Source organism: Callionymus lyra, chromosome 2 (assembly GCF_982586985.1).
Source record: "Callionymus lyra chromosome 2, fCalLyr1.hap1.1, whole genome shotgun sequence".
Classification (NCBI taxonomy): domain Eukaryota; kingdom Metazoa; phylum Chordata; class Actinopteri; order Syngnathiformes; family Callionymidae; genus Callionymus; species Callionymus lyra.
This window is the reverse complement of record NC_141819.1, coordinates 43,294,607-43,310,801: the sequence shown is the minus strand read 5'-3', so window position 1 is coordinate 43,310,801 and position 16,195 is coordinate 43,294,607. Positions and strand designations below refer to the sequence as shown.

Here is a 16,195-nt window from a genome sequence, read left to right as displayed (position 1 = left end):
AAACCCAGTGGTAGACGACGTTGTCTCAACCAATATATTACAACACAAAGCAGACAAAGAAGGTTTGCTATTAAGTATTATACTTACACCATACATTCATGTCAATCCTTTGATTTTATTAGATAATGTAGTGAGATTGTGACATCTCAATACAGCATGTTCTTGTTTGTACAGGCAAAATCAATCAATCAATCGCATTAAAATAACAAAAACATGATCATATTCAGTCATTTCATTTTTAGTATGTGATTTTATCATAGACAAGATAAGGACAGTTTTGGCAAGCTCTTCTCTGAGCTTTTATTGACTGGTGGAAAGATCTATCATTCATTTCTTTAGAATTTTCTGTAAACACTCATGCATTCCATTTTCGATATTCATCTGACACTCTTTTCCCAATTAAAAAAAAAGGTTTGTAGTTTTATTTAGATTTCAATCTGATGTTTTTGTAAATGTTTTCTTTATAATCAGACAATTCATGTAAATGTATGGAATATTTCAAGTTAAAAAAACAACACATAATCAAATAACTTCAGCAGATAAACTCAATTTAGTTCCTTTAATGATTTAATTGTATTATTATTATCTTTTATTAACATTCGATATTGTAATATAAAGAAGCTATATTTAAAAGAATGTATGTAGTTTAAAAAACATGACATTTGTATTTTATTACATATGTCTAAATGAAACAAAACCAGAACCTGAAGAACATCTGAGTGCACCTTTAAGTTCAAGACTATGGAAGAGGTGAAGTGTGTTATTGTGTCAACAAAGCCCTGCGTTACAAGGAAGGGTCCAACAGTGTCCGTGATGTCACGAGGAGCCGGTGAAACCCAACACCAGCAGCTGGTAGGAGCAGCTCTGGCTCCATTGCGCTCCTGCTGCATCAGTGCAAGTCAAGGCACATAGCAGGAACCAGCGCCTGGAGGGAGAGAAGCGCAGATCTGGGAGACTCTGGAGGAAGAAGCAGTCTCTCTGTCCAACCGAGCCGTGAATGTTTCTCAACCTCCTCCGCGTATTCTGCTCCTCGATGCGGCTGTTGCGCGTCCCCGGTTTGGATAGAAAGAGCCGGATGAGTGCGCGCGGCGGGGCGCAGATCTAGAGATCCTCACAGAGATCTTCAGAGAGATCCTCTTCAAGATACGATGTGGAAACTCTGAGTTGGCACAGGCTTCCTTTTGGCTGCAAGAACCAAAAAGCGCTTCGCTTATGCGCAGGCATCCCCTCGAGTGTGATTCTGTTTCCACCCAGATCTCTGCTGCCTGGACAAATGCATACAAATGCATTTAGGAGCTCAACGGACAAGGAGTGGACACGTTTCCGCGGCAGCAACGTAAGTGACTCTTGAGCGAGAGTGTGTGAGACATGTGTGCAAGTTTGCTGGTGCCAACTCATTATCAACATCCACTTTCTGTTTGTTTCACGTTGTCTATTTCCAGTAATTCATATCAGCCGCAGCCTGCAGGCCAGCTGCACATATGGACCTAATGTCGAGCCTGCATACTTTTCTAAAGATGCACGTTGTTTCAATCACCTTTCGGTATAGAATGACACAACAAAGATAGACTGGGAGATGCATTTTCCATCGTGCATGGACTAACGATGACAGACCGCAAATTAATGCACTTATAAAAAGAATTAGAGATTCGAGTGTAAATTTGGAATGTATTTAAAGTGTCACTATTGCATCAAAACAGAACGTGTTATAGCATGCTCCAGTTAAAACCGTTGTCACTACACATCTGCATACAAGATATTTAAATAAATTAAAACAATACATATATATTTTTGAATGAATTAAATGAAAGTACTATTCAAATATTATCAATATTCAATTACAGATGGCAAATTTGTATTCATGATGAAAAAACAGTAATGCAAAAATGAAATTTCAAGGTAACATAAAGGACACGTGAAAGTTATGATGATATGACATTACAAAAATCTAATTATGAACAGAAAAATGTCTGAATTAAAGTAATGAATAAGAAACAAAAAAGGATGCAGAATTTTTATTTTATAAAAATCACATAGTAAAATTGAGGAGAAGTATTTAAAAGACAGGTGTGGTTTTTTTTAGATAACAGAAAAATAAAATAATATTTTGCGGGAAAAATACTGGGCGATGGCAAAGATCTGCTGAATTCATCACAAAGTTTAAAAAGCTAAGTAGCAATAATTGAATGTTGCACATGTAGGTATAATAATCTATTTTTAAAACTGTGTTCTGCCTTTTGGATAACAGTTATGAATCGCAAGTTTAAATAAAACTGAATTGATGTTACACAACATAATGGGAGACAACTAAATAGATTAAGTCTGCACTCTGGGTTGACGATGTTTAGGTCACAATGGTAACAATTAAGTGCAGTAGCATATATTGTTCTATAGAATCAGATGGTGATGCATCGATGGGCTCATTCATGTGTTCTTGCGCTAAGTTGGAATCATTGTTCTCCTCTTCCCATCTTGGTGATATTGGTTTGTCTGATAATGCCATGGAAACTGGACACACCAGCTGTTTCAAACTAAGAGTCTATACTGACCAAAAATTAAGTTTTTGGAAAGTTAATTTGTGACAGTTTGAGTTTGGCATGACTCTGTAGTCGGTCACTTCTTCTGAGACGTCTTGGAATGAAAACCAAAAATAATCCGGGTTTCAGAACATGACACCTCAGTTAGCAAACCGGATATAGCAAAGACACAAGACAAGTTAACCATGTTAGAGAAGGAAACCAAGTAGAGAAAGTAAACATAGAGTTAATTGGAACTATAAAATCTATAATGATCATTATTGTTCAATATTGGCTATGCCTCACAAGCAATATACGTTATACCAAAAAGTCAACCACGGACAAATAAGTTATTCTCTTTATGGTTTAAAACATCAAGAGGACAACAGTCATCAAACATTGCTATCTCTTGACCATATAGCCATGTGTGTTTCTAACTCCTTTCATCTTAAAGCTACTGGACCTAACAAACAACAAACAACACAATCTCACTGCTGTGGCATCAATATCATACCACAGTTAGCAAAGTGCTACATGTAGCCTTCGAATATGCTTGCTTTGGAAAAAGAGTTCTGTTTCATTTTTTTTCACCTTCTCAGCTTTAAAGTTTAACTAATGTGTTGATTTAAGTGTCCCTTGACCTCTATTGTACTGTTCTTCCATTGAAATATGTATTTTATGGAGACAAAATCTTGTTTACCCTAACCACACCCACTCGGCTGTGATTGGTCGAACATTGAGGTTTGTCAGTGCACGTCATCAATCCTGTAAGTCTCCACCTCCAAGGATCTCATTTTATATATATATATTATAACAGCAGAGAACATTATATAGTAATAACTTCAAAACATCATGATGATGAAGGACTTAGTGTATCATGGAGAGGAAGACATTTGAAACATGCGAGTAAGTCAGGAGGGTTAGGTTTTCACATTAGTTGCCATTTAAGCCATTGTATTTGTTGTCTCTTAACAAGGAGAGAGAAAAAAACTTGTATTTCAATGAGCATAGAATCAACAGTTAGACTAGTGCTACGTGTATCCTTTGAAAGAGCATGCTTTGGAACAAGACTTTTGTTTAATCTGTTTCACGCTTTAATTTCTCACTTTTAAGTGGTTTTATTTGTTGTCTCTTAACAGAAAAAGCAACCTTTAATTTCAATAAGCATAGTTTCAACAATTAGCAAGCACTTGACCATCGTCATTTTTGTTGGTTGTTCATGGTTGTTTGTTACATTTTAAATTAGTATTTTTTTACACCAACTTTACAGGTTATGTCCAATTAATAGTGACTTGTCGGTTGGATTTGGCCCCCAGACCTTGGGTTTGATCGTGTTGAGTTAGCCGAAACATGTGATGATCTTCATGTGTCCATTCATTCACCTTTGGTCGGAAGGTTTGTGCTGAAACAATGTCAATTCTAAGATGCAACACTAGCTAAAGAAGAACCCAGGTTTGGAGTTGGGGGTGGAGGTCTGTGGGGGGCGGGAGTTAATGTTAGCGTGGCTTAGTTAAACACACATTCCTCATAGACGTGTGCATTACTGACATCCAGCATGCAGGTTTCTGCTGAGCTGTCATGGTTAGTAGACAGAGGATTGTTCTTCAATGAAAACCTTTTTTTTTGCTTCTGAAAGTGTAAAGAGAGCCACGTGGAGGAGCTGAGGAGCCAGTGTGGCCTCTTTGCTTGGTTCAGTGTCCCTGCATCAGTGGTTAAATGGCTCCTGAGCAGCACACAATCATCCACTGTTGTAGTCGTCTGCTACTCTGCGACTATGGGCTACACATGCACCCACACACACTCACACAGAAACACACACAGACATGGATGATTTAGTAAACAGAAGACCGACGGTAGTTTAAGGACTTACCTTGTTGTAACTGGTTTGGAAAAAAGACCCAACCCTTCATGGTAGCAACAATAGATGCATCATCATTTGATAGAAATATATTTAAAGTACCCTCTACAAGACCAATAAGTTAATATATATACAGTATATATGTCTATATATATATAAACATGAAATGATGATTGGTGCTGCATCATAAAGTAAAGTACTTGATTTTCCATGTTTATCGAGGACCCGAGGACAGGTTGATGCCCCTCAACCTGTTACCAGGCAAGTCAGAAGAGATGCCAGTTTGTTTTCGGTGCCAGAAAACTAGTTTTTACTTTCTTTCCCTTGAGGAAATATACAATGTGAAGTCTGTTGTAGCTAAATTAATTCACTGTGTGTACTTTTGTGACTCTATGATACACTCCCAGTCATCCTTTTCTTATTTTCATTAACCACATTGATGAACCTGACAATGATGGTTGTCTTCCTCAACCATCATCTTCACCAAACCATGCTCTGGCTGGTCTCTTCTTTCCATGTATCTGAACCATCTGGTCTTCCTTACATGTTCTCAAACTTATCCACTTTAGGTTCTGATTTCTCCTTTCTAGAGACTTTCACTGACCAAGTTATTATCTGAGTCCTAACGTTTTGCCATGGTCTCTAAACCATCCTCCTGTGCTGTAAACTACATTTGACATGGTCATGCCAAGTTGATCTAGTCCCCTGGAATTCTTGTATTTAATTAAAAATAAAATCTGCTGCGCTCTAGATGTTGAACAAGGATTGTTTTGAAATGATCCACTAGTTGTCCTTTATGTCAAAAAATAACTTCTGGACGCTGGCACATGGGATGTTCTTTTCGCCTCAGCAACAAAAGAAAGATTATTGAAGATAGGTGATGGGTGATAGGTTCTTATATTGTCATGCAGTACAGTTACACTCTCTTTTTAGATTGACCCTCCCCTAATAGGCACCCCTGGCTTAAAATAATTCATCACAGCATAATAAGCTTCCCCTTTACACGTTCTGCTTCCATGAGATCATAGTCGTCTCAATGGTCCTCAAAGGGCTCAAATGGTGCATGTTTTGGATCCAACCAGTCAAGGACCAACCAGGTGTCTCAAGACTGTAATCCGCTGATTGTCAGTCAGGTGCTGCTTGTTTGAGCTGTCGACTGATCCTTTAACTCATGTGTGCTCGACTGGTTGGAACAAACCTGCCCCATCCCGAACCTAAGAGGACTGAATTGAATAGAGCATTTTGAGTGGCTTTTATTGATTCTTCTCCTGTTCACTCATCCATATCTTCAGCTTCTCTTCCTTCTCCATACGTGCACTACAAGGAATAGTGAATGCCACCAGCAAACATCCTGGTTCCTTGAAATTCTGCTAGAACCATGGCTGTGTCCATACAATTAGTATTTTGAGTGCACAAGTGTGTCTCAATTATAAATGTGAGAAAATTTAGTGCACAAGTGTGTGAGCACTCAATTTGAGCTCTCAAATTGCCAGAAAATTGAGTGTGGATCGATGGACCCTTCCACCCTCAACAAGTGCCAGCTTAGTGACGGCGATGACGCTAAACGGAAGCTACGACGCGTCTTCAGAGCAGTTACTGACGTAAATGTTTGAGAAAACTAAATTTGACCACAAAACAACAGTAATAACAAAATAAAACACAACTAAATAACTTGTTTTGATTGGAGAAAAGAGTTGGTGATAGGGTTCTAACAGCTAGTTGCTAACAGCGTTAAATAGTAGTAGAAGAAGAAGCTGTCAAGTTATTTCTGATAAATGTGTAGTGGGCGGCAGTGTTTGATTTAGGACAGTACTGCGAATGGCAAAATTTTCACACTCGGCAAGTACGTGCCCCTAACGTGTACTGTAAACCAGAGCGCGATTTGGTACACAGGCCATAACTATCCAACAGTATAGCTTACAAGAAGCAACTTTCGTGGCCTCTTATTATATTAAATTCTAAATATTTCCTGGTCAACGTTGTCCTTCATATGCGAAAATAATGTTTATAGCTTTTGTTTATAGTCTTTATATCTTATAGTGTTTCTATGTTTAATCAAATGTATATTCAATAGCCAATATAAGTAGATTTTGTTTCCAACGTTGTCCCACTGGATAAATGCTTCTCTTAAAATAGACCTAAAGGATGCTAATTCCTATTTGTTAAATTACTACCTCACATTGTAGCTTTTCTGTCTGGTGTTCTGTTAGTAAGTATCAGATACCATGGATTTGTCCACATGTGGTTAGATAGTAAAACTAGTTACTGTATTTTTAGACCATTTTGTAGAGAGTTAATGAACATCCTGTTTTTCCCGTCAGATAATGGAATGGATGAAACCAAAAGTATTTTTGCTGTCCCACCCACAGGAAAGTTTTAGCTGCTAAAATGTAATAATGTATTTGTTGGTTGCATACAGTAAAACATTAAGAAGAATCTGATTCTTTCCTTCGTGTCGTTGTCACATCCCTGGAATTTCTTCCAGCAACCAAGAATGTGTCCTTGGAAATGGAGAAGATCTTGTCCTCCATGGCCTGACTGAAACCTTGGAAGTGTACGTCAATCTAGCTGACCCTAGATGTATAGAAGTAGTAGTTAAGTACATCAAACTTAGTGAGGGCATTATTTTGAGTCAACTGTAGAACTGTAAGGTCAAATATTCTTGTCTCAGGTGGACGATGTCAGAGCTTTTATCTTCTCCTGTGGTCCTATTATCTCATAACAAGGATCACGGCTCGTTCACCTTCCCTCCACAAACACTTACCTTCCCCACTCCAGAGACATTAGCCTGTCTGGAGCACAAGTGATTGAATTTAACCCAACCAACATCTGCAGATCCTCCAGCGACAGGAAAAGGCCAAACCAATAAAGGCCACTGGAAGTTTACTCACAGCTCTTTGTCTGCTCGCTGTTTTGTGGTTTCAGTCAATCTTTACTCTGGCCCGGGTTGACCTCTTGACTCCAGGCACCGACTTGAGCCGGCAGACAAACAAGAATACTGGAAAAAATGCAGCATTTTTGATCTTTAGAAACAATAGCTTTGGCTAAAAGAAGACTGACAGTAGTGCACGTAAGTGTGGAAAAAAACAGATCCTAAAGGCCATATAGATAAAAGATGGCGTCACTGTATGATCAGGATACAGGTGCTGAAGCTGAAAGCCGGCCAGAAGAAGCTCTGTATTTCAATGCAAGAATGTTTGGGTTAGGATCGGAAGAAGTACCTTTAGGGACACACCTCAGTAGAAATAACATATAGTTTTCCATGACTTGAGCCTGAGCCTCAGATTTTATTTAATTAATTGTGATACAATTAGCCTGCATAACAATCTGTTGGGTAATTCTCTTAGATGTAGGCATCATCTTTATTTTTACGGGTTTTTGTGCTTCCCTTGGCCCCCCCTGATTATACAACAAAAGCTTACATTCAGGAAACCTCTCTTACTTAGCTTATTATATATATATGGTTAAACTAGAAATTGGACTAAAAGTATTTGAATTCTCTTAGGTGGCTTTTGCCGCACTTACAGCACATTTCCCATTGACCTGATGACAAGAAGACAACTTAATATTTCTTCATATTTTATATATTTGATTTATTTCATTGCTACAATAGTCATGCAGACTACATGATAGATAACTAGTCAGATGATCGTGTGTGCCCTTGAAACAATCTTTAAATAAAATTCAATATTATGGCCAAAAATGGGTGGGTTGGTGTGCAATTGCTGGGTGCATTTAGATATGATTGTTGTTTGTATTTTCAGATCCGTGTTCCTTTTCCTTTTTTCTCCCCATTTCTTTTCTTTCAGGTTAAATGTAGATATTGATAATTTGTGTGCATGTTCATTTTGTGTTACATCTTAGAGTATACTTAACCAAACGTGGATACAAATGAGGCAAGTATTTGTATGACTTTGTTTTAATGTGTGAAAATATATTGAATTATTCATTATGTAAAACTTGGGAATAATTAAATCAAAATGAGTTCCAACATATTTTAAACTTGACTGCAGTGGAACGAGGCCAGACAAGCTTTGTCATCATGTGAAAACTCTTTGTTTGGAACACTGTCATTCCTGAAACGTTTAAACATTTACTTTTATACTAATCAGGTTTTATTCCGTCATAGTTTCAACTACCCTCTCCCAAGTGCTTAAGTTGAGCTGGCTTCAGACGTGGTTTTGTTTCTCCTCAAACAGCCTTCCACTTATTCCGTCAGCGACTTAAACATTTCAGGCTTGTTTAAGCAGGATAGCAGATTCCCATGCTTGGTTGCTGCTAATGGATCTGTAAAGCTGTCTGCCAAATTAGACATGTAAACAACATACAGGGAACTTGCTAAAGTCGCAACCTGACGGGTATCAGACTGTTGCTCCTCTTTTGCTTATGGGGGATTGCAAACATAACTTAAGAGGGTCTGCTGGTATATGCCAAGTCAAATTGAGCACATTACCTTCCCGTTTACTCGGCTGAAAGAATCATTGTTGGAGATCCGAGCTCATTTCGAGGGCAGACAGGCAAAGATCTGTTACAGTGGGATTGAATGGATTCAGAGGAGGGTTTTTGAGTTGTGATTATTTATAGTCTTGACATGACACCCACTCCCCACATAGTGGTATTTCCCTTTGTCAACAGAGCAGTGTTTGGGGAGCTTTGTCTTGCTTTCAGACCACTTTCCCATTAACTGTAGGGACTGAGAAGCATGTCATAGTGTGCTGTCACTTTGTCTTCGGATTCATTATATTCTTTTTGCTGAAAGAGCTTCATTAGCCAGGATATCTCTCTTTCAAATGTGTGAACGATTGACCACATTTTCAGAGCTAGAATATTCCCATGCTAGAGGTGACGACACGCACCAGAAGCCCCTTAAATAGCTTTGAACCGGGTGACCGACAGAAAGAGATGTCTGAATCAGCATCAGATGGCCCCACTTGACGCTCTAATGGGGAATCTTGAGTGAGTTTTTTAGGTCTGCTTTGTAAACCATGCCAAATTTAAACAGAACCAGCCACACATTGCCTCATAAATGTCAGGCTTTTGCTCTCCGGACAAGAGACGAATTCAATTTATTTCCTTTTGTTTCCCTCTTTCGTCTCTAAGGCACAAGTTTGTGGTCCACTTCTTGGAATTTCGCACCACTTGCTTGATGGAAAGCAGGTGACAAGACCTCCTGGTGTTTGTTGTTTATTAGTTAACCCCTTTGTTTTCATTTTGTTTGGACATCAACACTTTCTTTTTGTTTCTAATCTTTATTCCAGCCTCGTAAAAAATCCTGTTATGTCTTTGTTATTGAAAATGTTTATCTTTAAACCTCTGTGTCTTCAATATGTAGTAACAATGTAAGTAAAAATAGAAAGACAGTAAAAAAAAAAGTTTCATTTAGTTAAATGAAAAGGATATGTAAGGAGGACAGCCTAGGGGATGGATGGGTGGATGGATGGTCTCTTGCATCTCTGTGTAACCCTTTTTAGTTTTGAAAGCTAATTTTGCACACAGCATCTTGCATGACTTGTGTTAGTTATTACACATCAGACCTATGATTTTCTCCTAAAAGCACAAACATACACAAACAAATAATACTACAATATTGTTTTGGTTTCCATCTACATGGTAAACACTGAAGATCTTAGAGAGCCACGAACAACATTTGAGAGTTCAAACTAATATTACTACTCATTCTATAGTCTTGGTTGGTCACAATATCAACATGGATTGCAGTGAGTTTTCTGTTGCATTAAAGTAATTTGATTTTGAAGCTATTGCAGGCCACTTAAAATGGAAAATAAGTTTGACATACAGTATGTGACAAAAGTCATTTATATTTTTTATTCCTCATCACGTATTAGACAGAATTCAAGTGGCTTAAACAGACTCTTCTCTAAGAAACTCTGAGGAACAGCAGCTGCTTCTTCACACAATCAGCTGGCGTTTTGACTCTGAACCTTCTTGTGAGTTGACATGACATGGATGGGATTCATCGAAATTTATGGTGAAAGGGCAGGTATGTCCTGGGCTGACCCAAGACGTACCTTTGAGGTAGATCTCTTAGCTGACCTGAGAACTCACTGGTATTCTTTCAGAAGAGCTGGAGGAGGTTTGTGTTGACAAGGGGGTCCGAAAATTGATGGATGAATTTCCAGCCCCCCCACTACCTCCCAAAAAACCCTTACACCTTCATTTAACATTGACAACTTTTTTGTTATGGAACTGGACACCGAGACAGTCAGGCCCCTCAAGGTAAATGTGAAAAGGAGCTGCTCGTCTGATTTGTGTCATCCGCTGCATCTTGCTTGAGTCGCTCTGGCTATTCACAAGGTTTAACCTGAGGTGGTTGGATATTGGTTGGTAGTGGAAGATTTGGTCCATCCCAAAGCATCAAAAAAATGTCTGCAGCAGTGTAATTGGTTGTCCAGCTTTTCTGTATGTTTGTTCTGATGGACGGTTCCTGGGTTCTCCTGCCTCACACCAGTAGTGGCTGTAATGAGCACCAGCAGCCTACATGCTTTTTAAGAGGGTATATAAATGAGTGTGTCCGTTGATTAAGTTTACTTCATTCTAAAAACAAAAGTCTTTATAATAATAATCAAAGAACATGGAAGTGTACTTGTATTATCATTAACAGTTTTAGGTTTAAAAGAAAAAGGTTGAATATTTGGAGTGATTAAGAAACTAACATAGTAACACTTCTTATTCCCACAAGCCGAACATCTGTTTTCAACCCACAACCTTATCCTTATGTTTTATATTTATTGTCGAGTGGGTTGTGTGTGGACTATGAAACGTATTTTGGGAGAGAAAACAGGTGTTTCTTGTATTTAAAAATACTTCTTGCCAATAAAACCATTTCGTATTTATGTGGCGAAGGGGCCACCGAGAGGTGAGGTCAGGCAGGATCTGCTTTTGTTCAAGTTTATTTAAAGCGGTACGACACACTCCACCTGTGTTGTAAGCACACTTTGTGTGAATAATGACATCACACATGGGTAGAAGTCATGGGTCAAAGCAATAAATAAGGTCAAATAAGGTCAAGGCCACTATAGCAGCCAATTGGTATTGACAGAATGTATTATTCTCACAAATAATTATCATTTAAATGCTGAATAAGCAAACGATTCTGAGCTTACTCTATTCAAATTTTGGGTTTATTTTTTAAAATTGATTCAGTAACTGGCTATGTAGGAAAGAACAAACACTAACTTAATATCCTCGACAACTTGTTTATTACCTCTGCCAGGGAGATTATATGATTGTCAGGGGTTTACCTGTCAAACACAAATGGACAGAATTCGGCATTGATATAATTATTTAACTTTTTATTATAAAATAAAGTTGTTGATGAATATCACATCTGGAGCTGGATGTTTTGGATTCAATAAATATTGACTATTGAAGTCAATTTATTTTATTTTAGGTTTTTCTTTCTTTTCCTGACTTTCTTTTTTCTTTTCTATCCACAATCAACAACAAGGATGATCAAGTTAAAGCAAGTAAGCTGTGGTATTAGATGGGAATAATATCAATATCGTATTTGTTAAATTAGGTACCAAGAGAAGCGAAAAAATATGGAACTGTGCATCTTAATTTACATAACTATAGGTGAGGCTATTTTGCTATATGCTATAGATCTTTTTTTTTTAAGTTTTGGAAACTTACAACAAATATATTTAGTAACTATTAAATGCATGACTTTCCAACTGATTTAGGCATGTTCTGGATCTGGAAACTGCTTATTTTTGTGGTATGGTTAAATCTGAATTTGTGTATAAATGACATAAAATATGTTTTACATTCACCTCCCTTTATGTAATTTATTGTATGACAGAGATTTATTCTAATGTTTTTGGGTTTTATGAGACATATACAAAACAAAGATTCCACAGACTTTTTTAATAATGAGTTGTTTAATAACATTAAAATGACTATTTTCTTGGGATATATACCCTTTTAGTTCACACTTGTTTCTGGGTAAAACACATTTGTTGAGTTGAGTTTTTGTATTTTTTTCTTATTGTTTTCTTCTTGTTTCCAGGTGGAACCTTCTCCTGCTCCTGTCAGTATGCTCAGCAGTACCCTCTGTAGAAGACAGTCACCTGGTCCAAGGTATGCTTTTTTAAATGAGTGTTAGTCATATACTTTGTAATAATGTGTCATAAAAAGAGCAGTTTTTTTTTTACCAGTTATACATTTAGTTAACCTTATTTTAATTGTTATAAATAATAACACTACCCATTCAAAAGAAAAATAATTTGGTTGATGCAGTATAAAATATAAGTAATTCAAAAACAAAAAAAAATATTATATTCATATTTTGACAGGTGCTCACGTGTCCTCTAGCAGCTGGGTTGTGAGAAGAACCTTTGCTTTACCTTTTCTTCTTTAACCTTTCCCATTACATGTCTGTGCTTGTCAGCAGGCATAGACTAAATGCCTTTAAAATCTTTGCTGCTGCTTCGCTTCCCTCGACTTTTGTCCTCGTCCTTATCTCTGTCCTGGCCTATCAGGATGTACCCAGCAAAAATTCAAAATCAAACAGGTGACACTTCAGAGGAAGTACACTGGTTGGTCTGACAGGAAGCAAGATGAACCCCCTCTCTCTCTCAAGCTGCACCTCAGGTGATGAGATGCATAGGATAAGGTGATCTCATGCAGTTGATCGAGGTTTATTTAAAGACAGATTAAAATCATATTAATCACTTGACAGCCATTTACATCCTCATGTCGCACAAGAGGGAGGTCCTAATTTATATCTTAACCCTCGATAAAACCCAGTTGAGTGCAAGAGCAGCCTGTCTTCACATATGACTCAGGTTAATTGGAATTCATGCTGACACCTCCTTGGGCGAAGAATTTCAAGAAAATGCATGCATGCTATGATCAGCAGCTGATTCAGTTCTTCTACTACTGTGCCTATTACAGATATTGCTGATTTTTATAATTATAAGGTTAATTACTACACTACATTGCTGTTTTTTAACCATATATCTTATTGTATTGAGAGGTACAAAAGTGAAGGTTTTAAGGGGAACTACAAACATGGAAACAAGAGTTACAGTGAATAAGCCAGTTTTATAAGCTTAGAGAATATTATTGTAGGATAAAGGAGGTTAGCGTCTGTCATAGCAGGCATTGTACTGTACTGTGAGAAATAAACATTAAGAGTCAACCAATTTTTCCACAAACTTGCCCACTGACCCTGAAAGAATGTATCGCATTTAATTACACTATAATTCAATCGCTTTCATTTTCAAAATGCAAACATTTTTTGGTGGAGGGGATATGCTCTGCTGATGTTCTCATCATACTCATAGTTTTTAACTTTCTGCTGCTGTACATGTATCACATTTCATGATTATAAACAGATTTGTCAGGTCACTTGTCATCGATATTAACATGAATCCAACGTTTCTCTGGAACATTCACAGCTCCGCACCTGCGTGTGTGACCTGTTGCCCTCAAGGACAACTATCAGTCTTTCAATATCTCTGTGAATCTGTACCTGCAAGAAATACTTGCTAGCAATCCTTCACCATTGAACGACTTATTTTTTGAACAATTTACCTGCAGGTGATGGAAAATGATTGTGATACCTTGAAGCAGTTTCTCATGACTCTACAACATGGAAAAAAATATTCCTTTATTTGATTACCATATTCTTATGTGCACTATAGGTGCATAACTTAGGGACACATTTTGATTTTTTTTTACTGACTAACAAGAAGGCAATTAAGAGATCACTGTCTTAATGCATGATTTTGGGGCAAGCTTCAGTAAATTAAATTCTCAATTGTCCTCTAATGATTCTCAAAAGATTCTGAATTAAAGTAGGAAAAGGTTTATTTTGAGAATTTAAAACAAACAAAAAAACCTTTTTATGAGATATTTCTAAATATTGCTTAGTTCTGTATGTTTCTCTCATCTGAAGGTGACATAGGTAGAAAACGTTGCTTGTGTGAGATTCAGCAACATGTGTGTTGCATTACAACTTAAAATAAATAAAAAGCTATTGTAAAAAAAATACTATAACAATCGTAATATTCTGACGGTGAAACAGCGTTTTCATTTGTCTAGTTTTTCAACCTCTAGTATGGGCATACTTAAACAGTAACAAAAAGCGAACCACCAACAGGTGATATACTGAATTCGTAAAGACAGAAATGTTCTCTTACTTGTCCAGAAGAAATGTGGCAACATCAGCTTCACTTTTCACCAGTGTGACCACTTGAATATCTCCCTGATGCAGATGCAACCTACTGTAGCTCTTTAATAAAAAGTCTTGTCTATTGTAAGTGGCTTGATTATTAGATGGCTTAGTTCATACAGCTTCAAGTTTTTGTGAATGAACCTGCATCTTGTGGGGTGATCGTCTTAATATGAGTTTAACAAAAACGATGCATATAAATGATTAGTAAAATCTGAATATATGGCTAATGAATATATAGACCTCTGAATATCTTCTAATCCAATCCTCTCTTGTATCTCTTAGGAGTGGATATCCTCTCTCGATTGGGGCTCACAGCTCCGAGCAGCAGACACGATTCCTACGAAGGGACCACTACTCACACCAGTTTTTCGTCTCTGAACACTCCACATTCTGGATATGGAATCATTCTTGACTCAAACTCTTTTTACGAGGCTCTTGTTCCAAGTCTGCTCCCCCCCGACATTGGTGTAGAGTTCTCCATTGTTGTTAGCTTGAGCTCCTGGAGAGCAAACAATGCCTTTCTTTTTAGTGTCAGAGATAGCAGGGACAGACTTCTGTTTGGAATCCAGCTGCTGCCTCGCAGAGTGGTGGTTTACACCGCAGACAAGGCCTCCATCTACTTCTCCTACAACTGGCAAGATGGACGCCAGCATTCGTTTTCAATTGGGGTTCATGCACACTCTGTGTCCTTCTATGCGGATTGTGGAGCCGTGCATTACAGGGAGCAGACGCTGAGCAGATCTCAGACGCTGTGGGACTCTGTGAACGTCTTCACTTTGGGAAGAATGAACTCCAAAGCAGTGCCATTCAGTGGTCGGGTCTGCCAACTGGACATTTATTCCTCAGCACAAGCCGCTGCACACTACTGCAACTACCTTAAAAAACAGTGCCGGCTGGCCGACACTTACCGATTGCCCACGATGAATCCAGGTTTGGATACCAAGGTTACCGATCTACTTACTCAATCTTCTTTACTGTTAGAAGTTGGAATATCCACGACTCTTCAGACTCCTTTAACATCTACTGAGCCAGGGAACGTATCTACAGGTGGTCTGGAAGACATCAGTCACATCTCAAGTTCCGAACTAGTCATTCACTCCACTGTCTCCTCAGTTGAGCCTGATAATCTGTCTACAGCTGCAGTCAGCTTACAAGATGTTCAGGATGTCAAGCAAAGCAAAACAACGTCTCAAAATAAAATACACCAAGTAACTTATCCCCCAAACTACCCTGAACAGAATGAGACCAACAGTGAAGGAGGAAGTGGAGTGTTTGCGATTGTGGATGTGACCCCGGGTCTGATTTCCCCCGTCAGGCAACATCAAGTGAAGGAAGACGTTAAAAACAACTCAAATTCAAGGCATTCCAGCTTTGGACCACTTGTTAAGCAGTTTTCCGAGACTCATTGGAGGCAAAATGGCACCACTTTGTACCGAGAAAATCCGGTTGAGCCCGTGGAAAGTCTTGATCCGAATGGCAGCTATGAAGATGGCGGAGGGTACGATTATGGATACGACGACCCAGATTTCTTCTATGACTACGAATATGAAAACGGTCCCAAAGGAGACAGCGGTCCTCCGGTAAGTGTCTATGTTGTTGGTCAGGTATGAAAAGTTTAAT

The 16,195-nt window shown here is 38.2% G+C and overlaps 1 protein-coding gene across 1 annotated transcript in view; it reads left to right on the top strand.

The window, feature by feature from the left end:
* Nucleotides 1-823: 823 nt before the first annotated feature.
* The window catches only part of col24a1 (collagen type XXIV alpha 1), a 73,420-nt gene continuing 58,048 nt past the window's right edge, over nucleotides 824-16,195 (top strand). The window contains exons 1-3 of the mRNA XM_087785367.1: nucleotides 824-1,336; nucleotides 12,404-12,474; nucleotides 14,858-16,155. Of these exons, the coding sequence (XP_087641493.1) occupies nucleotides 1,284-1,336; nucleotides 12,404-12,474; nucleotides 14,858-16,155 (1,422 nt within the window). The 5' untranslated portion in view covers nucleotides 824-1,283. The remainder of the gene's footprint in view (nucleotides 1,337-12,403; nucleotides 12,475-14,857; nucleotides 16,156-16,195) is intronic.